At 44.7% G+C, this 21472-nt stretch overlaps 1 protein-coding gene across 1 annotated transcript; it reads right to left on the bottom strand.

Annotated features, from left to right (window-relative positions):
* Window positions 1–3768: 3768 nt before the first annotated feature.
* On the bottom strand, window positions 3769–20630 carry GGT5 (gamma-glutamyltransferase 5; the record flags this gene model as incomplete). The annotated part of the gene is made up of 12 exons (XM_079543750.1): window positions 3769–3915; window positions 4144–4251; window positions 5803–5912; window positions 6550–6641; window positions 7090–7289; window positions 7942–8075; window positions 8568–8717; window positions 9148–9305; window positions 9895–10084; window positions 10631–10717; window positions 12143–12273; window positions 20470–20630. 12 exons carry the CDS (start codon window positions 20628–20630, stop codon window positions 3769–3771), a joined length of 1668 nt encoding a protein of 555 aa, XP_079399876.1.
* Window positions 20631–21472: the final 842 nt, after the last annotated feature.

Below are 21472 nucleotides of genomic sequence, written 5' to 3'. Positions count from 1 at the left end.
GTGAGCTCTCAGTACTCTGTATCTGATTTGGAATGGCTAACAGTTTCAGTGCCTACACACAGGTAGGTGTTGGTGTTCTCTTACCAGCATGGGCTGAAATACCACGTCGTATAAACTTTGCCTAAGATCAAGAAATGAGTGTTCCCAGATGCTGTCAGGCTTTACGGGGTTTTTATGAAATCCTGGAAACAGTGGTAATAGTAACTAATTGCATCTGTTTGGCTGGTGGAAACTTCCTGTCAGACTGTAAGAGGCTCAAAATACAGAACGTACTGAAGAGAAAATGAAAGCCTGAAACTGTAGGCATTACATGCTGCCTCTGTCTCAGTACTTGCTGGAATTGATGCGAGTCTTCAGTGATAGTGAGATAGGTGATGCTTTTGATAGGGTTATGACACTGAGGAATGTATGTGCTTATATAACTCCAACTAAATAAGTGACTTTCACTGAAAGGAGCCTGGGATGAACTCTGGGTGTCTTCTTCCTCAGCTGTTACTGATGAGGAGGTGTTCAGTGCAGCTAAGGCAGTAATTAATTGTGAACAATGCAGTCATTGTGTTCCTGGAAGAACAAGATTGGTGTGAGGCCAAACCTGGATGTTGGGTTGTTTTACTTTTGCAGAACTGTGACTTCGACTGTTCCACCTCTTGTAATGCCAGGTTGGCTGTTCCTCAGTGGCAAGCTGCAGTTGAAATCCAGTGTGCGGGTGTATTGTAGGAAGTTTGGATACAGGGCTGTGTGTGCTGCAGCGGCAGCTGTGATACTTGCAGGGAGTACTTGGCTCTTTGGACATAAAACAAGCTGAGCTTTCTTGGCCAAGTGAGATCTGAGAAAGATAGAGGTCGCTCTGAAAGTAATGTCTCCTATTTGTTTTCATGGAAACCACGACAGATACAAAGAGCACAGTAACGCTGTTCGTTAGAGCAAATTCTCATCGATGAAGACATATTTTTCAAAACAGTCACCACCACCAGCTCTATTTTTTCACCAGCAATGAACAACAGCCTGCACGCTGTGTTCATCAACATCTGTGCCAGTGGAGGTGATGCATTGACACAGTCACTGCAGTTAGTGTAGCATGTGCTCAGAAATGGGGATAGCTGGCTTCTGGGAAGTGACAAACATGCAAAACTTCTGCTGAACTGCTTCTAGCAGTGTGGGGCACATAAGTCACTCTTTCTTTTCTGAATTTACTGTATCTGGTGAGGAAAATTCCCTATTTATAACCTATTTTACAAAATTTCCCTTCTGGAGAGTTTAGTTTTCATCATGGCTAACCACACTTCTGTTTTAAATGATTATTATAAGTGCATTTGAATTCTTTGCTCTACAGAACCATTGGCTTTGGCTTTTTTAATATGTTTGTTTATCAGTATCGCTACAAAGGGCTCATTTATAAAACTAATCATAAAACTAAAGGCTTGAATCTACATCCTACACTTTTTTTTTTTTTTTTTTAAAGCAGGCTGTAGACACTCACCCATGCTGTGGCATCCATCTGCATCTCACTTGGATGTAGCTGTACATAGGGCATGTACATCTCCCAGCTGCTTTGGTTCCACATTCAGTTCATGCTGCATTGAGGCTCTGTATCAGTAGGTGAATGTCAGTGAAAGTAAGGAGGTAAGTCCTCTCAAACAACTGCTTGTGCTTTAAGCTAGGGAACAGTTTAAGGTTTAAAACACTTTATTAAAAATATAATTTAAAGACCTTGTTAGAAAACAGAGCAGCCTATGTACAGCAGTGCTTTAAAAGTCTGTGTGACTTGACTAGTTATAAAAATAATGCTCTTCTGTTGGCATCAGCATGAATGGGGAGGGATGAACCTGGGAGACTCTGAGTTTCTGGAGCACTGAGGAGGTGGCAGGGTGAGGAGGAGGTACAGATCTCAGCTTCACGAGATGTTTTGTTTGTCAGTGAGGGCTGCCACAGTGGGCAATCTGCATGCATTCCTTTCTGCCTTGCAGATGAAATCTGTGACAGGTTCCGAAACTGCTCAATTGGTTTCAATGTTAATAGCAAAGCAGTTAAATTGCAGCAAGTGCTGGTCAGAAGATAATATTCCCGTAGCTTCCTTGTGAGACGTTGCAGTGATGGCAGTATGTTGGAAAGGTGATACGCTGCATTGGCTGGGTAACTGAGGTGTGCTTTACCCTTTGGTACATCAGAAATGAAAGGAATTAGGAGAATCAGTTGCTTTATGGCTTGGTTTTTCTGGAAGTGAGACGTGATGGGGCATGGCTTAATAGCAAAGCAAGAGCTGCTCCCCCTGCCTTCAGCCAGTGCCATTTTGGTTGCTTTTCTGTAAGCTGTAAGCAGTTGGTCAAGCTAGAAATAACTGCAGATCTTGTTAAAGCCAGGATCCTGAGTAGTCTGGCTACTCTGTCTGGATCTAGAGAGCTTTACTTAGAAAATCATTGAAATTCATCTGAAGGCCAAGATTTCAACAAGTCAATGACTTACTGACAAAATTTTGTTGTTAAGAATGTAGACTCTACTCACTTCTCTTTGTTTACAACAGTGCAGGCAGATGGATGGTCTGGTCTGAGTTTGCTTTAATTGCCTGTGCTCAAATACTTGCTATTGGTGGCCACAGAGCAAGGTTTTTTGTTTGTGCAGTTGAAATACCAAGGGTTGCATGGGAGGTGACAATTATGGGGGGTAAGGAGGGCTCTGCTAGTGCCTACCTAGTTTAACTTTGCTGTCAGAAACACTCATATAATACTGTCTGCATCCATAGGAAAGTAACATTCACAAGCTTTCAGAAAACAGAAGTTGTTGCTTTTTTGAGAAATGTGTTGTGGGATGTTTATACTTGTTTTAACATTAGATTCCTTTGGCCATCCTAAGAAGGGCAAGGTTATAGGGTATTGGCAAAGGACCTCTTGTGTCCAGATAAATGTGTTCAGGTCTCTCCTCCAGAAGCTCCCAACTAGTCATGCAGTTTCATTCTTGTCATCTTCAGGGAACATTTGAGACTATTTGTGATAAACAGAGAATTAGAACATGTACTCAGGCTAAGAAAGAAAAGTGTTTTGCAACTGCATCAGCACTTTTCAGCAGTCTTGGTGTTTGCCTGTCCAGAAGAAGCTCATGCCTACAAAATAAGTCTTCTGATTATATATCCTTTGCATTTTGAAGAAAGTTTTATAAAGCTTCAAAAGCAATACAGTTTTTCTTCAACTGCTGTCTTTATCTGTCTTCCCAAACTACTTCTCTTCTGCAGGCGATGAGGAGGAAGAACAGGCATAAATGAGGACTCTCCTACTACAGGGAGAGGTGTCATCAAAGAGCGAAGCAGCAACTTCACATTGCCCCATAGGAGGTTTAGACTTTAGGTGACCAGTAGGCAGAGTAGAATAAGGCTTCAGCTCCTGGTTTCCATTATGTCTCTAAAGTAGAGAACATGCTTGGCAGTAAGCTGGTGCTATGGTGCACTGATTCCATCTGCTATTCTTTGGGAAAAGTAAGGCTCATCTGGATGGGAAAACCAAGAGGTAGAACACCGAGTTTTGCTTTCTTCTCTTTCTAAACCCATCCTGGAAGACCAAATGTAATTGTATACATTGTAATCCTCACCCTACCGCCATTTCCTGTAGTTACTCAGTTACTTCACATTGAGAAGAAGCTTATCATGGCAACAGCCTGAAAGAAATCAATTCTGTTCTTAACCCAGGCTCTTGAGCAGCAGTGGAAGATGCATGAATCTGAATTTAGTTATCTCCTGTGGTTTGGACTAGAATAGAGACGTTGAGATGGCATTTCATGCTAATATCCAGCTGATATCCCCAGCTTCCTTTTATCAGAGTAAGCAGAGATGCATTTTCCTTCCTTGGAAACTCCCTGCACGACATTCATTGTGAATTCAACTTTCTGTTCTTTGTGTCCTCTTTTCAGCAGGCTGTTTCTAACATCCTGTAGAAGAAAAAAAATGGAGTAAATGGGGCAGGAACCTGAGGTCTTAGCATTGCCACATGTGGAAATGAAGTACGTATGTGCAAGATCAGGTCAAGAGAGCACGATTCAAGGAAGGAGGAGGTTAAGCTAGAAGCAAAATGCAGATTATTCAGGAGAGTTACAGAGTCCAATCTCCTTCCCATCAAAAGGAGATGATGAAGGGAAGATCCAACCAAGGCTGCTCACCTCACTGAAGTGTTTCTCAAACAGGATGCTGTCTTTGTTGGTATGCATGATGGGAGATGAAATGGCACGTTCCAAATCATAACCAAACCACAGCTTGTTTGCAATGGCCTGCAATGAAACAAATTGCATGCTAACTGAAGATATGGAATAAGAACCTGAACCACGTGTTGATGGTTGTTCTTTCTATTTTCATATTTTATAGAAAAAGTCCTGTACAGAGAAGTTCTGCAGCAAAATTTATGTTATGTTTACAGGTTTTTTGAACCAGATAATCTTCTTTTGTTCTATTCTCTGGTATCAGCGACAGTGAAGAATCCTTTCTTCACTTCTCCAAGTCACTAGCTTTTCAGGTTTCTAATGTATCCTTCACTATCATCATCATCTCCACCCTGAAGAGTCCTAGCCTATTTTAATCACTACAGCCCTAAGGCTGTTTCATATCCCTGCCCCATAGCTGTGGTCCATGCAGATGCAGTGCAGTTCCACCAGCATCCACTGGCAACTCACAAAAGCTGCTTTTCTAGATTGCTTGGGAGTATGCAGTACTGTATAATGATCATCTCAGATCTTTAATCACTGATGAGCTTCCTGCCTGAGAAAACAGTTCACTTTTTTTTTTCCTTCTCTGCTTTTACAGAAATTTAAACAGTTACTGGTGTATGAAAGCCTTCACTCTTAGTACTGCCAGTTCAAGTTACAGTATTTTGTGATGCATTACCTTGTTTTACATTGACTTTCTCAACTTATTACAGCTGTGTTTGTCTATTAATTCTATTATTTGATATAGTTTGTACCTTTTTTTCCCATTATTTATTAGTTTTTTTCTCTATAATTCTTTTTAAGGCTTGGGTCACAGTTACCATCTTTTATCCTCTGGTACTGAAGCAGGCTGATGGGAGATTACATTTCAGACCTTGGTATAATTTTTTTCTGATTCTGCTACTGCTTCTTTATTTGTCCTGCCACCTATGCTGACTCTGGCTGTCCAGAAATAAAGTCTTAGGTTGGAATACTTCCTATGCTTCTTTCCAGATGAAGACAGAAAGAAAACTTATGTTTATTAGACTTCATGCTTCTGTAAGTTTTTTTCTTTAAGATGTGTTACTCTCTGTGTATGCATGGAGGTGGCTCACTGTTGTGACTGTTTCCATCAGGTAACTTATTGGTTTGGTTTAGGGGCCATGAGGTTTTGGGCAATGCTTTTCTTCCTAATAACTTCCTTAACTTGCTCTTTAATTCTTTCAGCTTCTTCCTTTTCAAAAAAGAATTAAGGGAGTCAGCTACCACTTGCTCTAACCTGCAACCTGCAGCTGTTAGAGACTTCTAAACTGAAAACAGAACAAAGCACCAAGGAGTCAAAAATCCAAAAAGAACTCAGTAGAAAAGAACAAGTGGGGACTGACTATGCTGGAAATCTGAGAGGGTTGAAAGAGCTGGCAAATGCTGTGGGTTCCCCTACCTCCCCCATTCCTATTCCCTCCTGGTGGAATTACAGTCCAACAGAGAAAAGCTAAAAGCAAGAAGGTGAGGATGGACTGTTTGCAGCAGGCCCTCTTCACTGCTGCCCACTTAACAGTACTGTCAGCAGCGAATGTTTCTTTTGTTTAGCTCTCAGTCCGATTGCTGCAAGGTGTTCCTGTGCAGTACCTCTTCACTCACCATAGCAGTAGCACTGATAATCCAGCCCCCACCTGCCCCTCCAATCACCAGCATGTCTCCTGACTTGGAGATGAGGATAGAAGGCACCATTGCTGAGGGAGGCCTCTCTCCTAGGGCAAAGGCAGAAAGTATTATACCTCCTGTATTAGGGCACACAGATTCATTTCTCCCAGCTGTGCATTCCTCATGGAAAACCAACCTCATTCCTCACAAGGCCCAAGTTTTCCAGACATCTAGATTGCTTGTGCTGAGACCCCACCTCACAAGAAACTGGCCCTTTACAGTAAAGGCTAAACAGGAAGGACAGAGCGCCATGCAAATAATCAAGACTTGCTGCAGGTCATTCAACCCAGATAAGGATCAATTAGCTGCAATCCTGCCCTTGGAGTGCTGATGTCCTCTTTGCAAACCCAAGGCAGCTTGCATCAGGAACAGCTTATTTCACAAACCCATGTTAAGTGGTTGCTTTACTTCTTCTCTTCCCTACTTTTTCATTAGCTTCTGCATTTTTTCTTTAAATCCCTAATTTCCCTTGTCAGAAACCAAAACTTCTGTTTCCATGCCGATGTGAACAGACACAGACACTACAAGACTTTATCCTCTCTTAGTCCAAGATAAACTTGCTCTCGTCTAGACTTTGAAAAGTGAAGATTGCCTACAGTTTGTAGATAGCTCCTGTCCATTCGTACATAGCCTGATTCTCCATCTTCTGGCCTTGTTGTCTATTTTGAGGTTGAGAATGCTCACCTGCATTAATATTTGCATTTGCTGTGCAGAAATCAGCAAGTTCATTATTCAAAATGATCCCAGTCTGGTTGGAATAAATGAAGGAGCCAAACCTGCAGGGAGGAAGAAAGCATCCTTTAAGTAACCAGTGCCCTTCCACAGTGGATGACATTAGCTTAATGTGGCACCCTGCTGGGTTACCCCTGCCTTCTGCCAACTTGCAGCCACTCCAACCAAGGTTTCCAAAACGTATTTGGTTTGTTGTGCAGGAGTTACAGAGAGCTTATTTCTGACAAGTACACGTGGAGACTTGCTCAACCCACAGAACCTCAGCAGAGCTCCAGAAGTTGTTACGTTTGTGAACTGAGGTGTTGCTTTGGGCTGATTCTCAAAGGCCTTTGCCATCACATGAAAAAGAGCATTCACAAGCAAGAAATTGCTTGAATCGCTGAAAACTTTGGTTGTTTTTATTTTTTTTCATTGGTGTTAAACAGCCCTTGCATATATCCTCTAAGACTGTGAGGCCTGTGTTAGTGAAATACCAACCCCCTGGCTACTCACGGATAGTTGATGGTGCTGGTGGCAGACACAGCACTGCCATCTGCAGCGAGCACAGAGATGTGGCTTGTGCCTCTACTTTCGTAGTGGCTATGGACGAGCTTCCAGAAGTTATAATGCTCAAGTGGATGGTCCCCACGGGCATCTATTTGGCTTCTGACACGCTCAGCAGTCCCGTTGGACAGCATGACTGCCACAGTTGCCTGTAATCACAGCAAGGGCCTGTACCATCAACACGCTTCATCAATAAAGCAGAGGGAATTAAGGAAAAAGAGGGGGACATTCAAAGCGTTGCCATTTGTCTTCCAAACAAACCATCACACATGATAAGCACTGCTTTCCTGGGAATGGCTGAACACCTGCCTGCAGTAGGAAGTAGCAAATGAATTCCTTGTTTTGCTTTACCAAGTAAACTGTCTCTACTTCAACTCACGAGTTCTTGTACTTTCATATTTCTGATTCTCCCCCATCTCACCTGGGTTAGGGTGGCTGAGTGGTGCTGAGCTGCCTGCAGGGGTTAAAGCACAACACTTGGCCAGCTGATCGATGTTGCTATTGAGTAGCAATTCCAAATAGCCTCTTTTCTTCTGTGGCTGCAAGGCAGGAGGGTTCAGTGCATCACCTGGTGCTGTAGCACTGTGCTGGCAGGCAGGGTAGCCTGGACAATAGGTAGCCTCCATGAGGGCTTAGCACATAGGCTAGAATATGTTTGGGAGAATGTAGGTAAGGAAAGGGAAAAAAAAAGGAAAGGGAAAGCATATGGACTCCTTTGTTTCTCTTCTTTCAAGCAGTACAGAAGAAGCTGCCAGTGTTGCTGGTGTCTGTCAATACTCCCCGTGCACTACAGTAGCTTACCTTAGCTTCAGAGAAGGCTGGGTCTTTCATCTCAGGTTTTAGCATATTGCCAAACTTCAAGGCCTCTGCAATAAGATGGTAGGTTTCTCCCTTTTCCTTTGGTGTCGACAATGATGCCTCATGGAATTTATACTCTAAAGAGGAGGATGGATTCATTTGGTTAATGGACCCACTGGCCATTGATTTTTCTTGAAGAATTTTATAAAATGTTTAAAGGAGCCTCCTTTCCCCAGTTCACTTCATAGAAGAGAATCACAGAATCATTAAGGTTGGAAAAGACCCCTAAGACCATCTAAGTCCAACCATCAGCCCACCAACACCATGCCCACTAAACCATTTCCCTCAGTGCCACTTCTGCACTTGGACATCATCAGGGACAGCAACTCTACCAGTTCAGTGAGCAGCCTGTTCCAATACTGTGACCACTGTTTCAGAGAAAACATTTTCCTGATGTTAGAACACTGTAAGAATGAGCCAGTTCCTCATCCTGCTGCACAGCATAACCATAATGCTGCTTTGGAGTCCACACTGGCTCACCAAGACCCTTTCTGCCAATTCATTTTCTAATGCTCTAGATCAGTTCTCTTTGCAAACCTCTTGCAGCACACTTTCTCTTAGCAATTTACCTTCCAGTATCTTGAGGATGAACAGGAGCACAGCACCTCCCAAGGGTGGAGGAGGAGAAAACACAGTGGTGTTTTTGTTCAGGGTAATGTTCAGAGCTGAGGATACTTCTGCTTTGTATGCCTTAAGGTCCTCCATTGAGATAACAGACCCTTCAACAGAAAACCAAAGAGACAGCTGTCACTAGCATGTTAACATACGCTTCTAACAGGTGCTCTTGGCTGGACACATCAGAGCCTTGGGAAGATTTCTGAAGAGCCATTTCTGTACACTGAATTTCTTCTACCTAGCACAACAGAGTCTTCTTGTGCCCTTAGCTAACACAAAACTCTAGGACATTATAAAGCCCAAGGGAACTGAAAAGGCCAATATATGAGTGCTACAGGCAAATACCAGAGTAGTGGTTGGCTCTCATCCCTGCTTTTGGGCCTAAGTTACGAGAACGGGGGAAAGATGTTCACCCTGTATCACCCCAGAAATGAGTAAATGCCATATTGTGGCTATCCCCAGGTATCTCCTCACTGTCATCCAGTTGCTGGGAAGAAGCCTGTCTGCTAGTATTAAAATGTAGCTGTTACCTACCAACTTTCCTAATGTCTTCCACCAGGGCCTCTCCTATCTGTCCCTCATAAAATGCTGTAGCTCCATTTTCGGCCAAAATTTTCAGCGTCTGCTGCAGTGCTGGCCACCTGAAGGTCTTTCCAGTCGTCAAAAACTTCTGACCATCACAAATCAATGGGCTGTAAAAGAAGGACATCCATCAGATTACAGGATATGCTTATTCTGTTCCCAGTGCCAGACCCTCTTTCCTACCTAGAGCAGATTTAGTTTCTGCATGTCATATACTTTCCAGGCCAGCACTGTTATATTGTTAGGCCAGTCCTGTTATATTGCAGGGTACATGGAGAAAAGTAGCCAAGTGCTACTCACAACCCCAGGCACATTTTCCCATAGACAGAGTTTCCTCCATGAGACCTAATGCTTTGACCCCAGCTCAGACCAGCGTGGCTTCCCTGAATAAGTGCCTGCTGTAGGGCCCTGCTGTCAGGGGACAATTTCCACACAGATAGAGGCAGGCTACATCCATCCAGCTCTCATGAGCAGATGTGCTTAGCAAAAAGTTTTGCTGTGCCAAGCCACTATGAACAAACAAACAAAAAAAAAGTTGCTGACAGTATAAGATTTCCAAAACAAACATTTCTGTTATTCTCTCTCCATAGCAAGCACTTACTGAGCAGCAGCTGCAGCAGCCTGTGCTATATGTTAGCAGAATGGTCTGAACTGAGGGAGCACTGTTCCTTGCACTTCAATTTAATTTGTGGGTCTTACCACAGGTTTCGTCCCACTTGGGAGAAGTTTCGGTGATTGATTATTTTGTCCATAACTGGGGAAACAACAAGTGGGTCTGAAAGGAGCTTGATGGTTGGTTCAAACAGGGATTTCCATGGCAAGCGGCCGTATCGCTTATGGGCTACTTCATAGCCACGAATTTCTCCTGGTACAGCAATCCATCGGGGACCTGGAGAGCAGAACTGCAGTGTTACACCTGGTAAATCACTGGCCTCTGGAGTACAACCCTCTGAAAGCGCTCAAAGTATGGATTCATAGACTGTTCACATAGGCTGTGAAACTCTCCATCCTCAGAGAAGATAAAAAAATGTGACAACATAAGGCCCTGAGCAGCCTGCTCTAGTTCTGACATTACCCTACTTTAAGCAGGAGTTGGAGCAGAAACCTCCAACCAGAATCATTTGTGATTCCTTTTCAGCTGTTCTTCTAAGGGCAAGAAAATCTCCTCCAGGAACAAGGACACTCCCCAAAACAGAATGTGCTAGGGAAGGAGAATGGATACAGCAAGAAACATGGAAAGATCCAAGATGTGCTGCTAAAGTAAGAGTGCCTGCTGCCAACTGGTGAGAGCAAATGGACATGGAGTGACTGCAAGTGGTAGTGAAGTGATAAAGAGATAGCTAAGCAGATCTGAAGCTCAGCAATTTAGACAAAGAGGAAGGTCCCCAGTTCCTCCATCCTTCCTTCTGTGCACTACACACTCTGAGGTCCTTACCGATGGGTAAACGAGCACAGCCAGACAACAGATCGCTAGGAATGCCTTGGGGAGCTGTTTCACGGGCATTGATCACCTCGACTGTTCCTAGAAAAGAGAAGGAGAAAATGCATAACAGTCTCTTCCAAAAGGCAGGTGAATATCACACAGCAAGTCAGCTCAGCAGACTGACCGGTGCCTGCCTAGATGCAATAACAGTGCACGGACAAGGCCAGCATCTGTATCCCAACATCTGGGATATGCTGCTTCACATCTGATGCATCTTCTTGCATTTCCTCTGCAGGTGGGAAGTGTCAGAGACAAAACTTGAGTCTCATGCTACTAGATAGGTCATTTTCCAAGTGATGTTGAGGCAAGGTCATGTTCTTACCATGTTTGCAACACCTAGGTCTCAAGAAACTTGAAAAGAAAAAAGGAACAGTCACATACTTGTATTTCAGGTGTAGCCTAATTATTTCTCCTCCTTATCTGCCTTCTATCTGTCTTTTTCCACTGCAGGCCACAGAGCTGTCTGTGCTGCAGTAGCCCGTGGTGCTGCTGTACCACAAACGAGAGCCATGCCTGGCCACCTAGGGCTTTGCACAGCAGGATAATGTGGGTAGAAGAGAAGGGTTGTTGGGAAAGTGGCTCTGCCAAAAGACGGAAAAAAATATAGGTGCTTTGCCAAATTATGCTATTGCTTAAGAAACGACTGAGAATTTCCAGACTTGCAATTCCATGATACTACTTGGAAGGGTTTTTAAAACTATGATATTGTTATTTTGTCCGTCAACATCTATAAGCTCTGGGGGGTTTTGGTAGCCAAGGCAATTTAAAAAGCATTAAAACATAAAAGCAAGAACACAGTAATGCAAGAGATTAAACCGAGCAAAGAAGTACTTCCCAGCAGGCCCTGAAAATTGCTGGATTCAAATTTCTGAACAGAAGATGCATCCTCTGGAGCAGGAGATTTCAGCGCCACTCTGGGGAATCTGATCTCCCCCTCCCCCCACCAGTGATGCTGTGAGATGCTCCCCATGGCACCAGGTTCTGCTGCTGCTGCAGGACAAACCCGTTAAGTTTTACCCCCATGGCTCCACCAAACCAGTGACAGCCCTGGGCTGCTACCCTCACTGCCAGCACATACATCTTGCTCCACTCCCAGCTGCTGCCATGGCAGTGCTCCCTCCAAGTGGCAGCTCGGACAGGACCACTCAAATCTTTCTGTACCAGTCAGATATATGACTTTCAAATATGATTTGGGATCACTTTATATGCCAAGGAAAGGTGCAGTCAGTTCATCTTTCATTCAAAGCTCCTTCCCTACCACCACATGTTCAGTCTGCAAACAACTGCACTCTTCAGCCCTGCTCTGCACGCTGAAAGCTTTCAGGACAGCTCCTGTAATTAATGCTTTGGATTAAGAGCAAAAGTATATTTTGTGTGTCTTTGTATACAGCTTTTATATAAAAGAAATTACTCTGAGAGAACGTGAAGGAATTTGACCATGGAGAGTGCAAGGCTGGCCCATACCTGTGCTTGCATTATAGATTGTAAATACGACTCCACCACCCAGGCCTGAACTCTGAGGGTTCATCACTGATGTGCAGATCAAACCAGCGATGGCAGCATCCACAGCTGAGCCCCCTCTTTTCAGGATGTCCCTGGAGTGAAAAGGGAAGAAAAAAAAAAAGACAATGTTAAAATCCAGGGATGATGAAATGGAGGAGTCCCGTGAAAAATCACAGAATCATTGAGGTTGGACAAGACCTCTGAGGTGTTCTAGTCCAGCCATCCACCTACCACCAATACTGCCCTCCAAACCATGTTCCTTAGAACCACTTCTACACTTGAACACTTCCAGGAACAGTGACTCAAAAACCTCCCTGTGCAGCCCATTCCAGTGCCTGATCACTCTTTTCAAGAACATTTTCCTAATATCTAACCTGAACCTCCCCTGGCACAATTGAGGCAATTCCCTCTCATCCTGTCTGTTATTCAGGAGGAGAGACCGACCCTCCCCCCACCTAGCTACAACATCCTTTCAGTGAATTGTAAAGAGCTGTAAGACCTACCCTGAGCAGTGCTGGTCTTCTTCTAGGCAAGAGGTCATGAGGCAAAGGGAACTGCAGCTGCTCACAAATGCTCTTGACAAAAAAGGATGGGAAGGAGCTGCCAGAAATGCAGAAGGATGCTCAGTGCAGAGGGGAGAGCGTCTACATGCTGGGAACCAAACAAATGATTCTTGACTCCCCACCTGCCATTCCCACTAAAAGGCCACACAGAGACATGGAAGCAGAAATAATGGGTCCACATAAAGCAAACTCCTGAGACTCACTGTCTCAATTAGCACAAAATTCAAACCTTACTTCACTGTTTATGCAGCGTGCCTTCCTGGGCTTCTGTAATATAAAAATATCCCCATCATCCTCAAATAAAGAAAAAAAAAAAAAAAAATACAAGGAAAAAACTCACATCAAACAAGTAGAACAAAAATAAATAAACCACCACAAAATGATTGCTTCTACCAAGGTACAGCCACACCAAAAATCACAAGGGCATTGAGGCAACTCATGCTGTTGATAGAAGAAAATTTCTGCTGGAGAAACACGTCTCAACAAACCATCCTTCAAGCACAGCCATAACAAAATCTCCTTTCAGTGGAAACGTGATGCTGGTGAAGAGGGATTTCCTCATGCAGCGTGCCAGTGGCCAGCCCTGCTATTTGCTAAGGTTTCCAAATGCTCAGCTTGGGGTATTGCTTGGAAAAGGCAAAGTCAGAATAGTAAGTGGAAGAACAGTTCATCAACTGGAGTGTAACTGCTCCCAGAGGCTGCTGCAGGAACACAGAGCACAGAGGGACTGCTGTTTATTTTACATCCATTGTTGTTGTTGCGACCCGCTGGGGCTGGGAACAGGATGCTACCCACAGATCCACTGATAGTGGCTTTCCTTTGTTTAAGTGACCTTGGACCAGCTGCCTGCAAGGAAATGGTATGTGGACAAATGGGGAGTAATGAAACCACGGGGATCCACGGGGCTTTCTGTTTGCAGCCCTGCACAGCTTTCAGCCTCCTAGCAGCAAGCTGCTCCCTGAATGCTGCCCTGAAAGCGGTGACTGAGGCTCAGGGTTACGCCTGCAGAAGACCTGGAAGCATATTAGAAAGCTGGAAAAGACTGGAGAGGACCACAACAGTGACCTGGGACAGTGATCCCCCAAGCCCATGTACAAAGCCTAGTGCCAGGGAGAAAAAAAGTCGTGAGATAAACTTAAGTGAAAAACAACTTTAAACGTAATGCAGCGCAATCAGATGTAAGAGAGGAAAATCAGACACATTGCTGTCATTTTCCCAAAGCCTGAGAAGCATTCATAGGTATGAAGTGGTGGCACTCCTATACTGTCTGTCACCCAGAAGCCTTCCTGCCACTCCTCTTTGCCTCCAGAAACACTTGAGCTTGGAGAAGCCCTCCCTGGTGAGGATCCCCATCCGTTCTGTGTCACAGCTAGCTGCCTGCTACAAAAGGTGAGCAGTTCCTCCTCCAAAAGGTGAGGACAGTAAACATGTCTGTTTAATGTGTGTACACCTACGTTTCAGCTTCTGGATGGTGCTAAGATCATTTGGTGTTGCCAAATACTTGTTTACGTGTGAAAACACCCCTTAGCTGCTGCTAATGCACTGCCATGTATACAAGGCACACAAACCTGTTTCTAAACAAGAGTTTATGCACGATCCCACCCTCCAACACTCCTAATTAAAAACAGCCAGAATAACACTGTTATTAACACTGACAGAACTTTGGTTCCCACTAAGATCAGGGAGGAGAGAAGAGGTCTGAGCAGGAAAGGTGCATCTGCCAGGGTAACAGGACCTCTCCCAGGAGCTGAGAGCTGGGCTGTGACACAAAATCCCTATCAAGATCAAGGAACCAGTGGGAGGAGGACATTTGTCAGCAAAGAGGACTCAGCAGCACTGCCCCAGGCAAATGAAGTGCTTGGTTATGAGCTCTGAATTACCCCATCCTGCTTTGTTACCTGACAGTTTTCAGATGGATCACACCCAAGACTCTGGCTTTGTGATTGCCTCAGGAAGACAGGAAAGCCAGAGATAATCTCAATTGTTCTTGTGCCTCGTGTAGTGGGGCCCTAATTCCTGGCTGTGACTTCTTGGTGTTACCATAACACACAGCAAAAATAACAGCAGCAGCCAACACACGGACACCTTTTCACAGAAAAGCTAAGCATGTTTTGCTTTGTCCTTGGTCACTACCCATCATTAAAACCACTCTGCAATACAAACAAGACAGCAGGAGAAAGAAAAGGTTTCCAGGTGTTTCAGAAGTGCTCTACATTCCTCTCTACTGCGTGGCAACTGTTAGTCACTGTCACCTCTGGCAGCAAATACCACATGTAAAGATATGCACTCAAACTTATTTCTTGTTCAAGGGAAGGGGGCTTTCCAGGTACCTGCTGCCTTCCACTGAGCCACCACAGAACAGTGGTCCACACACGGACAGTAAAGCTCTCCACCCACCTCCACAGCGTGCAACATCTGAGAACACATCAGATAGGATGGGTTACATGATGCTGAGCATGGCCCTTTACCACTGTTTCTATGGGGAGCAGAGGTTAGGGAGGAGGAAAGCTGAGATTTCTCCCCCAGAACCATTACATTGGTTCTACAAAGCATAGCAGGAAGCACATCCAGCCCCAGGTCTCAAACAAACATACCTTGGGGGGCTCACCAACTAACTGATGTTGTTTCCAAGCTCTGGGGAGGTGTTTGTCCCTGACATCCCAGCACTCCTGGGTCCCAAGACATGGGACAGAGAAGGAAAAAGAAGCCTTAGAGTCAGGCTTTGAGCTCAAGCTCAGAAGTCATGGATCCCAGCAAGGATAAAACCAAATCGTGGTCTCGGTTACTAATGACTTCTTAGGAGCTGCTTTCCCCTTTTACCTCTGAGGCCTGATATGTGTCTCTATGATTAGAGCAGGGTCCAAGGCCCACAGCCACACTCTGCTATCTGCAGACTGGCCCCCAGTCTCGACAGCTTCCCACTCTCCCTCCAACCTATCTGAAGGACAAGGGAAAACATTCTCTGATCCATTCTCTTGGCACATCACGCTCAGCTCCCCATGCCTGACTTGGCTGCATTCAGCCAGAGTCCAGGCAGACTTGGCTGCATTCCCCACTTCCCTGGGGAATTCAGGGCCATTACACCTTTCTTGACCAGCCAAACTGAAGGAGCACTCCCTGTTTTATTGGTTTGCCTTCCTTCATTCGGATCACTGCTACAAATAATTATAATGCCAAACAGTGGAGAAAATCATAACCCTACAAGCAAAACAGTCTGGTACCTTATCAGGTTCCTCTGGAGACAACTTAGCACTACAGCTGGCAAGACTTGATAACAATATCCTTCCTGCCACTTAGTTTCAGGTTTAGGGTTCTGTCATTAACAGCATTTCCTTAAAGTCAGGAGCAGAAATAGCATTTCCTTATGGAAGAGGATGTAACAATCAGTCTTGTTCCAGCGGCAGTGAAAGACTGCTTCACCCGCCCAGGAGGGGTGAATATCGGCACTTCTTCACACCCTCCTTACAGCCAAGTCGAGCAGCTCTGGACTGAAGTCTGCAGTTCTGCTCTGGACTAGGAGGAGCTGATGCCATTTTAAATACACTTGAAACGTGCTGGATTTTTAATTTTTTTTTCCCCCTCTTTAAGACCACCTATTGCATAGGAAGCTGCCTGACTAAGATTGAGGAGGGGCAAAAGCAGCATCTGCTTCTGTTAAAAAAAAAAGTTACCAATTTTAGAACTACTGAAAGACAAGATGGGAAGGCAAATCCTTTGGGATATAAAGATTTTTCAGAAATGCTGCTGGGTCATCACCAAAGAGGGTTTTCACAGCAGATCTTTTGCTTAGAACAGCTTCCCAGGAAACAAGCAAGTTTTTTTTGCTATTAAATTCTCACCCTCCCAGTGTCTTGTCCTCAGGGGGGTCTTTGTTCCAGAGGAAGCCAGTTCCCAGGGTTTATACTGCATTGGGGATGTGAGATCTGAGGAAGCTGCAGGGCCAGGTCAGCTCAGCTCACCTCTCTGCAGCAAATCTCACTGCTGAGAATGAGCCCTTCTCCTAAATTCCTCCCCGGCTTCGTGCTGGCTCTTGCATCTGTCATTTGGAAACATAGGTGAGAAGCAGTGGCTAGCAGAGTTCAAACAGCACACAGGAAGGGCATTTAATGCTTTTTGAGCTGTTAATGGAAAAAATCCTCCTCCACTGCCAGAAGGAGAAGAGGTTCAGAGCTGGAGGTGAATGCTGGGTTGGGTACTGTTTGCTGCCAGGCAATCAGCTCCTATCTTCTCATGGATTCCTGACATTAGGACAAATTAACTGAGGTGGCCTTCAGTACCACATCCACGTTCTAAAACCTGCTCTGTCTTCTCTTTTAGCCTCCCATCCTTCTCACTGAAGTTCATTGAGGGGCAAGGTTTTGCCAGAGTAGGGCCCCTGACTGTGCCTGAGAGGACAGACACTCAGTTGCTCAATATTTACTTTCAGTCCCCAATTTCTAGCAGTACAACCATCTGCAGCAAGAGTCAACCTCATTCAGCACTGCAAATCAGGCGCCAATAGCTAAGAGCCAGTCTAGCACAGGACCTGCCAACAAGGATGATGATGCTGGAGGCTTGCCGAGGTCGCTGGCTTTCTGCAGGGAGCCAAAGAGTTGCATAAAAATTTCAGACAATTCAACCTCACACAACCCTAGAGTATACAAGCACCATCTCCAGAGATGGGAAACTGAAGCCTGAAGATAACAGCTCTGCACAAGTTAAGAAAAAGTAGCAAATGGGAGTTATGGCTCTGCTCCCCCCCTCTCCATTTTGTAATAAGGAATTAGAGCTATGTGGTTCCTTTGCTGAGCTTTCCTTCACAGCTGAGTAGTGATGGAATTCAGCAGTACAGGCATCTTGAGATGTTTTCCCAAGCTCACCATCCCACTTATTAAAAGACACTATTGCACTTAGCACAAGAGATTTGGTTCAGTTGCTCTCATTAAGTTCATTTAAAAGCTCTGTTGGGGAGCACAAAGATTCAGCTTCATCAACCACTTAAACCACCATGTAACACCTCAGAAATTCCATTACTGCTAATGACAACTCACTGCATATTGGCCAGCAACGTGGTTTGGGCTGTTAGTTTTCTGTTTCGTAAAGGAAATTGGACTTTTGATTAAAAAATGAAGTTCATAAAGAGGTTAAAGATTAGGTGCTGCATTTAACTTCAAACATTTCAGGCACTGAGCCCACTCTGCACTTGGAGCTTCTCTGTGCATCCTTCGCATGGGCTTCTGAGAGCCCAGGGGGATTTGCAGGATAAAAAAAAAGATGGCTGGGGGCCAGCCCAGGGCCCCAGCAAACAGAGGGACTGCAGAGTCATTGGGGAGAGCAGGGACAAAGTGGCACTATTGAATCTCCCCGTGCACTTGCCTCTGGGGACTGGTTGCCATTACTCCACTGTCACCAGGCAGGCAGGTTTAATCACAACACGTTGTTTTCATTTGATTGTATAACTTCGCCGTGAAGCCTAATTAGTTTGTTTTTCCCATGGTGCTGTGGAGGTTACTCTTTACATATGTTTCCACTAAAAGCATCAGCAAGAATGCATTTGAGGAAAGTTGTTTTGCTTATTTTACTTATTTTTAAATTCCTCTAGAAAATTTTAAGTGTGCATGTCTAAAGCCAGTGGTGGTCTGTCTGCAGTTCTGACAACGCACTTCAATTTAGCAAAGCTGTTTGCCTTGAGGGGGAAAAAATGTATATAAAATAAAAATTATAAAGTTTACATCTATGTGTTGTATGTATGTGTGTGTGTGTGTGTGTGTGTGAAGGAATGCATTATCCATCTTTGATAGATTAATTCTCTAGTGATTTTTTGGCAGTGACAGTAGAACTTAGCCTGTTCCATCCCTGAGCTGTGGGGGCCAAGCACAATTCCCCCAAAAGTCTGTTTGTCACAGCTTTGGGTGTCAGAAAACAATAAAGAAATTACTGCCTTGGAGCTCGGTGCTCACCAGACACAGCTTGCAAGTGGAGAGGCCAGCAACATCCTCCCTCAAACACAGAGGATGTGGATAAGAAGTGAGGTGACCGAGCTGCAAAGACAGGCTCAGGGCAGAAGAAAACCTGTAGAGTTAAAGAGCCTGTGAGCAGGGGGTAATGGACTGGGTACAGCATTTGGTAGGATGAGAAGAGCAGCACTAGTGACTGTACAAGCTCTAACAGCAGCACAGGGAAATGTGGACAAGCAGACATGATAGCAAACGGCCCAGCAAGGACTCAGGAATTGCAGTACAAGTCCCAGCCCTTGCGTCACTGGGAATCTCATTGCTCATTACACCTTTCTAACTCCTCAACTCTCTGCATCAGCCCAGGCCCAAAGAGACAGCATAAAAATTTGCAAATGTTTGCATAATTGCAGAAAAAGAGTGAAGACCTAAATACAGTACTTACTTAAAAATAGATAAATAAATAAATAAATAAAAACCACCCCAAGTTGATAATTTCTTTTTGTTTCCTTCCTCCTACATCTCATGACTTTGGGAGTTAATTATTTCTGAACAGAAGTCAACAGCATTGTTGTACTCTAAAAACCACTCAACTGACTGGGCACGGTATGGAAAGGCATCAGGGCTGTGCACAGAAAGATGCTTGGCTTTGCTGAAGCTGAAATTAAGTGGCAAATGACATGGAAGCTCACAAGTGGCAACAAGGACCTAATGACTAAGATTGCTCAGAGAAATTGGATTTCATTGCTACTGCTGTGACAAAATTCCTGTGTGAGAATAAAGATCTCAGCCTAGGTTAAGCAAGAAGCCTAACCTGGGGCCCAGCATAAAAAAATCTCACTTCTTGATGTGCACACAGCCACAACGCGCCTTCACCAGTTACTCACAAGTGCTCTGTCAGTTTGTCACTGCACGGTCCGCAACAAGAAGTGTGGTGCAATGACACTAACACCTGCCTCACTCCTCCAGCCACAGGGGAGAGCACACAGCTTCAACATTCACACGTACTGCAGGTAGCTTGTAAAGGTTTAAGTTCCATCCTTCCATTTTCATGCATACAAAGGTTTAAGAACTGAAGTAATCGCAACAGTAAGAGTTAAAGTCAAGAGTTAAAATACATGAGAAATAAGTTGTTGTGCAAACTAGAGTCTTATGACCAGAGGATTTTACACCTACATCTTTCCTTCCAAGCAACATAAGCATGCCTTCTATACTTACACCATCTTGGTTGAATTTCAATTACATCTACGCTTTGCTTTCCAATGCATTGTGCCTTTCCTGATAGCAGATATGCTCTACTGCAGGCTTTAGTCCAGAAATGCACTCCCTGAAGGCTGGGCTGTCCATCCCTCCTTATCCCATCCACCTGCTTGCCTTCCTCACCCCTGCTGAAGCCTGGCTGCAGCTCCCTGCTAGATCCTCTCCCACTTTTCAAGAGAAATTCCTAAGCCACTTATCCAACAGACTTACCACTATGAAGTAAGCAGTTGATTTCTTTTTTCCACTATTAAAAATAGCATTACGTTCACAGTCTATAAATATTTGCAGCTTCCCATAGGCCACTCATGTGATATTAGGTAATTAAGATAAGCATCAGAGGAAGATCCCCATCAATTTTCTGAGCTGCTCTGCTGCCAACGAGCACCCAAGAAGCAGCAGCTTTCCTCAGCCCAAGAAACAGGGATGAGGCAGAAACCCAGCTCGCTCCCAGTCACCGCATGTACCTGTCCACCAACCCAAGCCCACGACACACACAACACAAACTGTCAAACCAAGAGGTCTGTGCACGTACCGGCCGATGTTAGAGCAGGTCTCGGTGTCAGCAGCCACAGCTCCATGCAGGTACTGCTGAGGACCACACTTGGGTTGAGTCAGGGTGACCAGGAGCACAACCACGGCCGCCAGCACTCCGAGGGTCAGCAGCACCAGGCAGCAGATCCTTCCTGTCGTCATACCTGCTCCTGCACGGCCAGAGGTGCCTGGGAAGCTCTCAGTCCTCCTGTGAAGGCGTCTGCTTTGCTGCGGGGGAAGCGGAGGATCCCGCAGTGAAGGGAGGAAGGGAGGTCTCACTGAAGCGGGTTCTGCCTCCTGTGATCGACAGTTACATTTTTTAAGAAAAGCTGAGACAAAGGTAATGCTGCACTTTCTCTTCTCTGCTCTCTAATGTGTCACACAGCTTTCACTTTCTTTTATAAACTAATTTTCTGGCAAATCCTCCTTATACCCCTTTGTTTTTCTTTTTTTTTTTTTTTTTTGTTTTAAGTCTCTGATGAAAACGTTTAACGCATTCATTGCTGGAGCACTTCAAAGTGAAATCCCAACACTGGTTTTTGGTTTCAAGCACTTTCCCTGTCCTTCCATTCTCACCACATGCAGCAAGCTACAAAGCAAAGACAGCCCACGTGTTGAATCCCTGGGAAAATCACAGCACTGATCCTGCATTACACACAGGATACTTTCCACAAGGCTACTCAAAGAAGTAAAAGCTAATCACTAAAGAAATAGAAAGCTAGAACTTTCTCATTTACCCTGTAGTTTACTCCACCTTTCTTAATGACTTGCTTTAAATCTTGCCACTGCCCATGCCATGCATCTGTAAAAGAGCATAACAAATAATTAAATGTATTGAAACAGCACATTTCTGCAGCTCTACACAACTCAAGAGTTAAAAGCTCTGGGGTCCAGCTTGGATCACTCAGCAATCACAGCACCTGGGAAGCAAAGGGCTCTTGAATAACACAGAGCAGATTCCCAGCACAGCACTATTAGCAGCACAGCTGGCCCCAGTTAGCTCT

This window comes from Tetrao urogallus (genome assembly GCF_951394365.1).
Source record: "Tetrao urogallus genome assembly, chromosome: 17".
Taxonomy (NCBI): Eukaryota; Metazoa; Chordata; class Aves; order Galliformes; family Phasianidae; genus Tetrao; species Tetrao urogallus.
The sequence above is the reverse complement of the archived record's forward strand: the minus strand, read 5'-3'. Positions and strand labels throughout refer to the sequence as shown.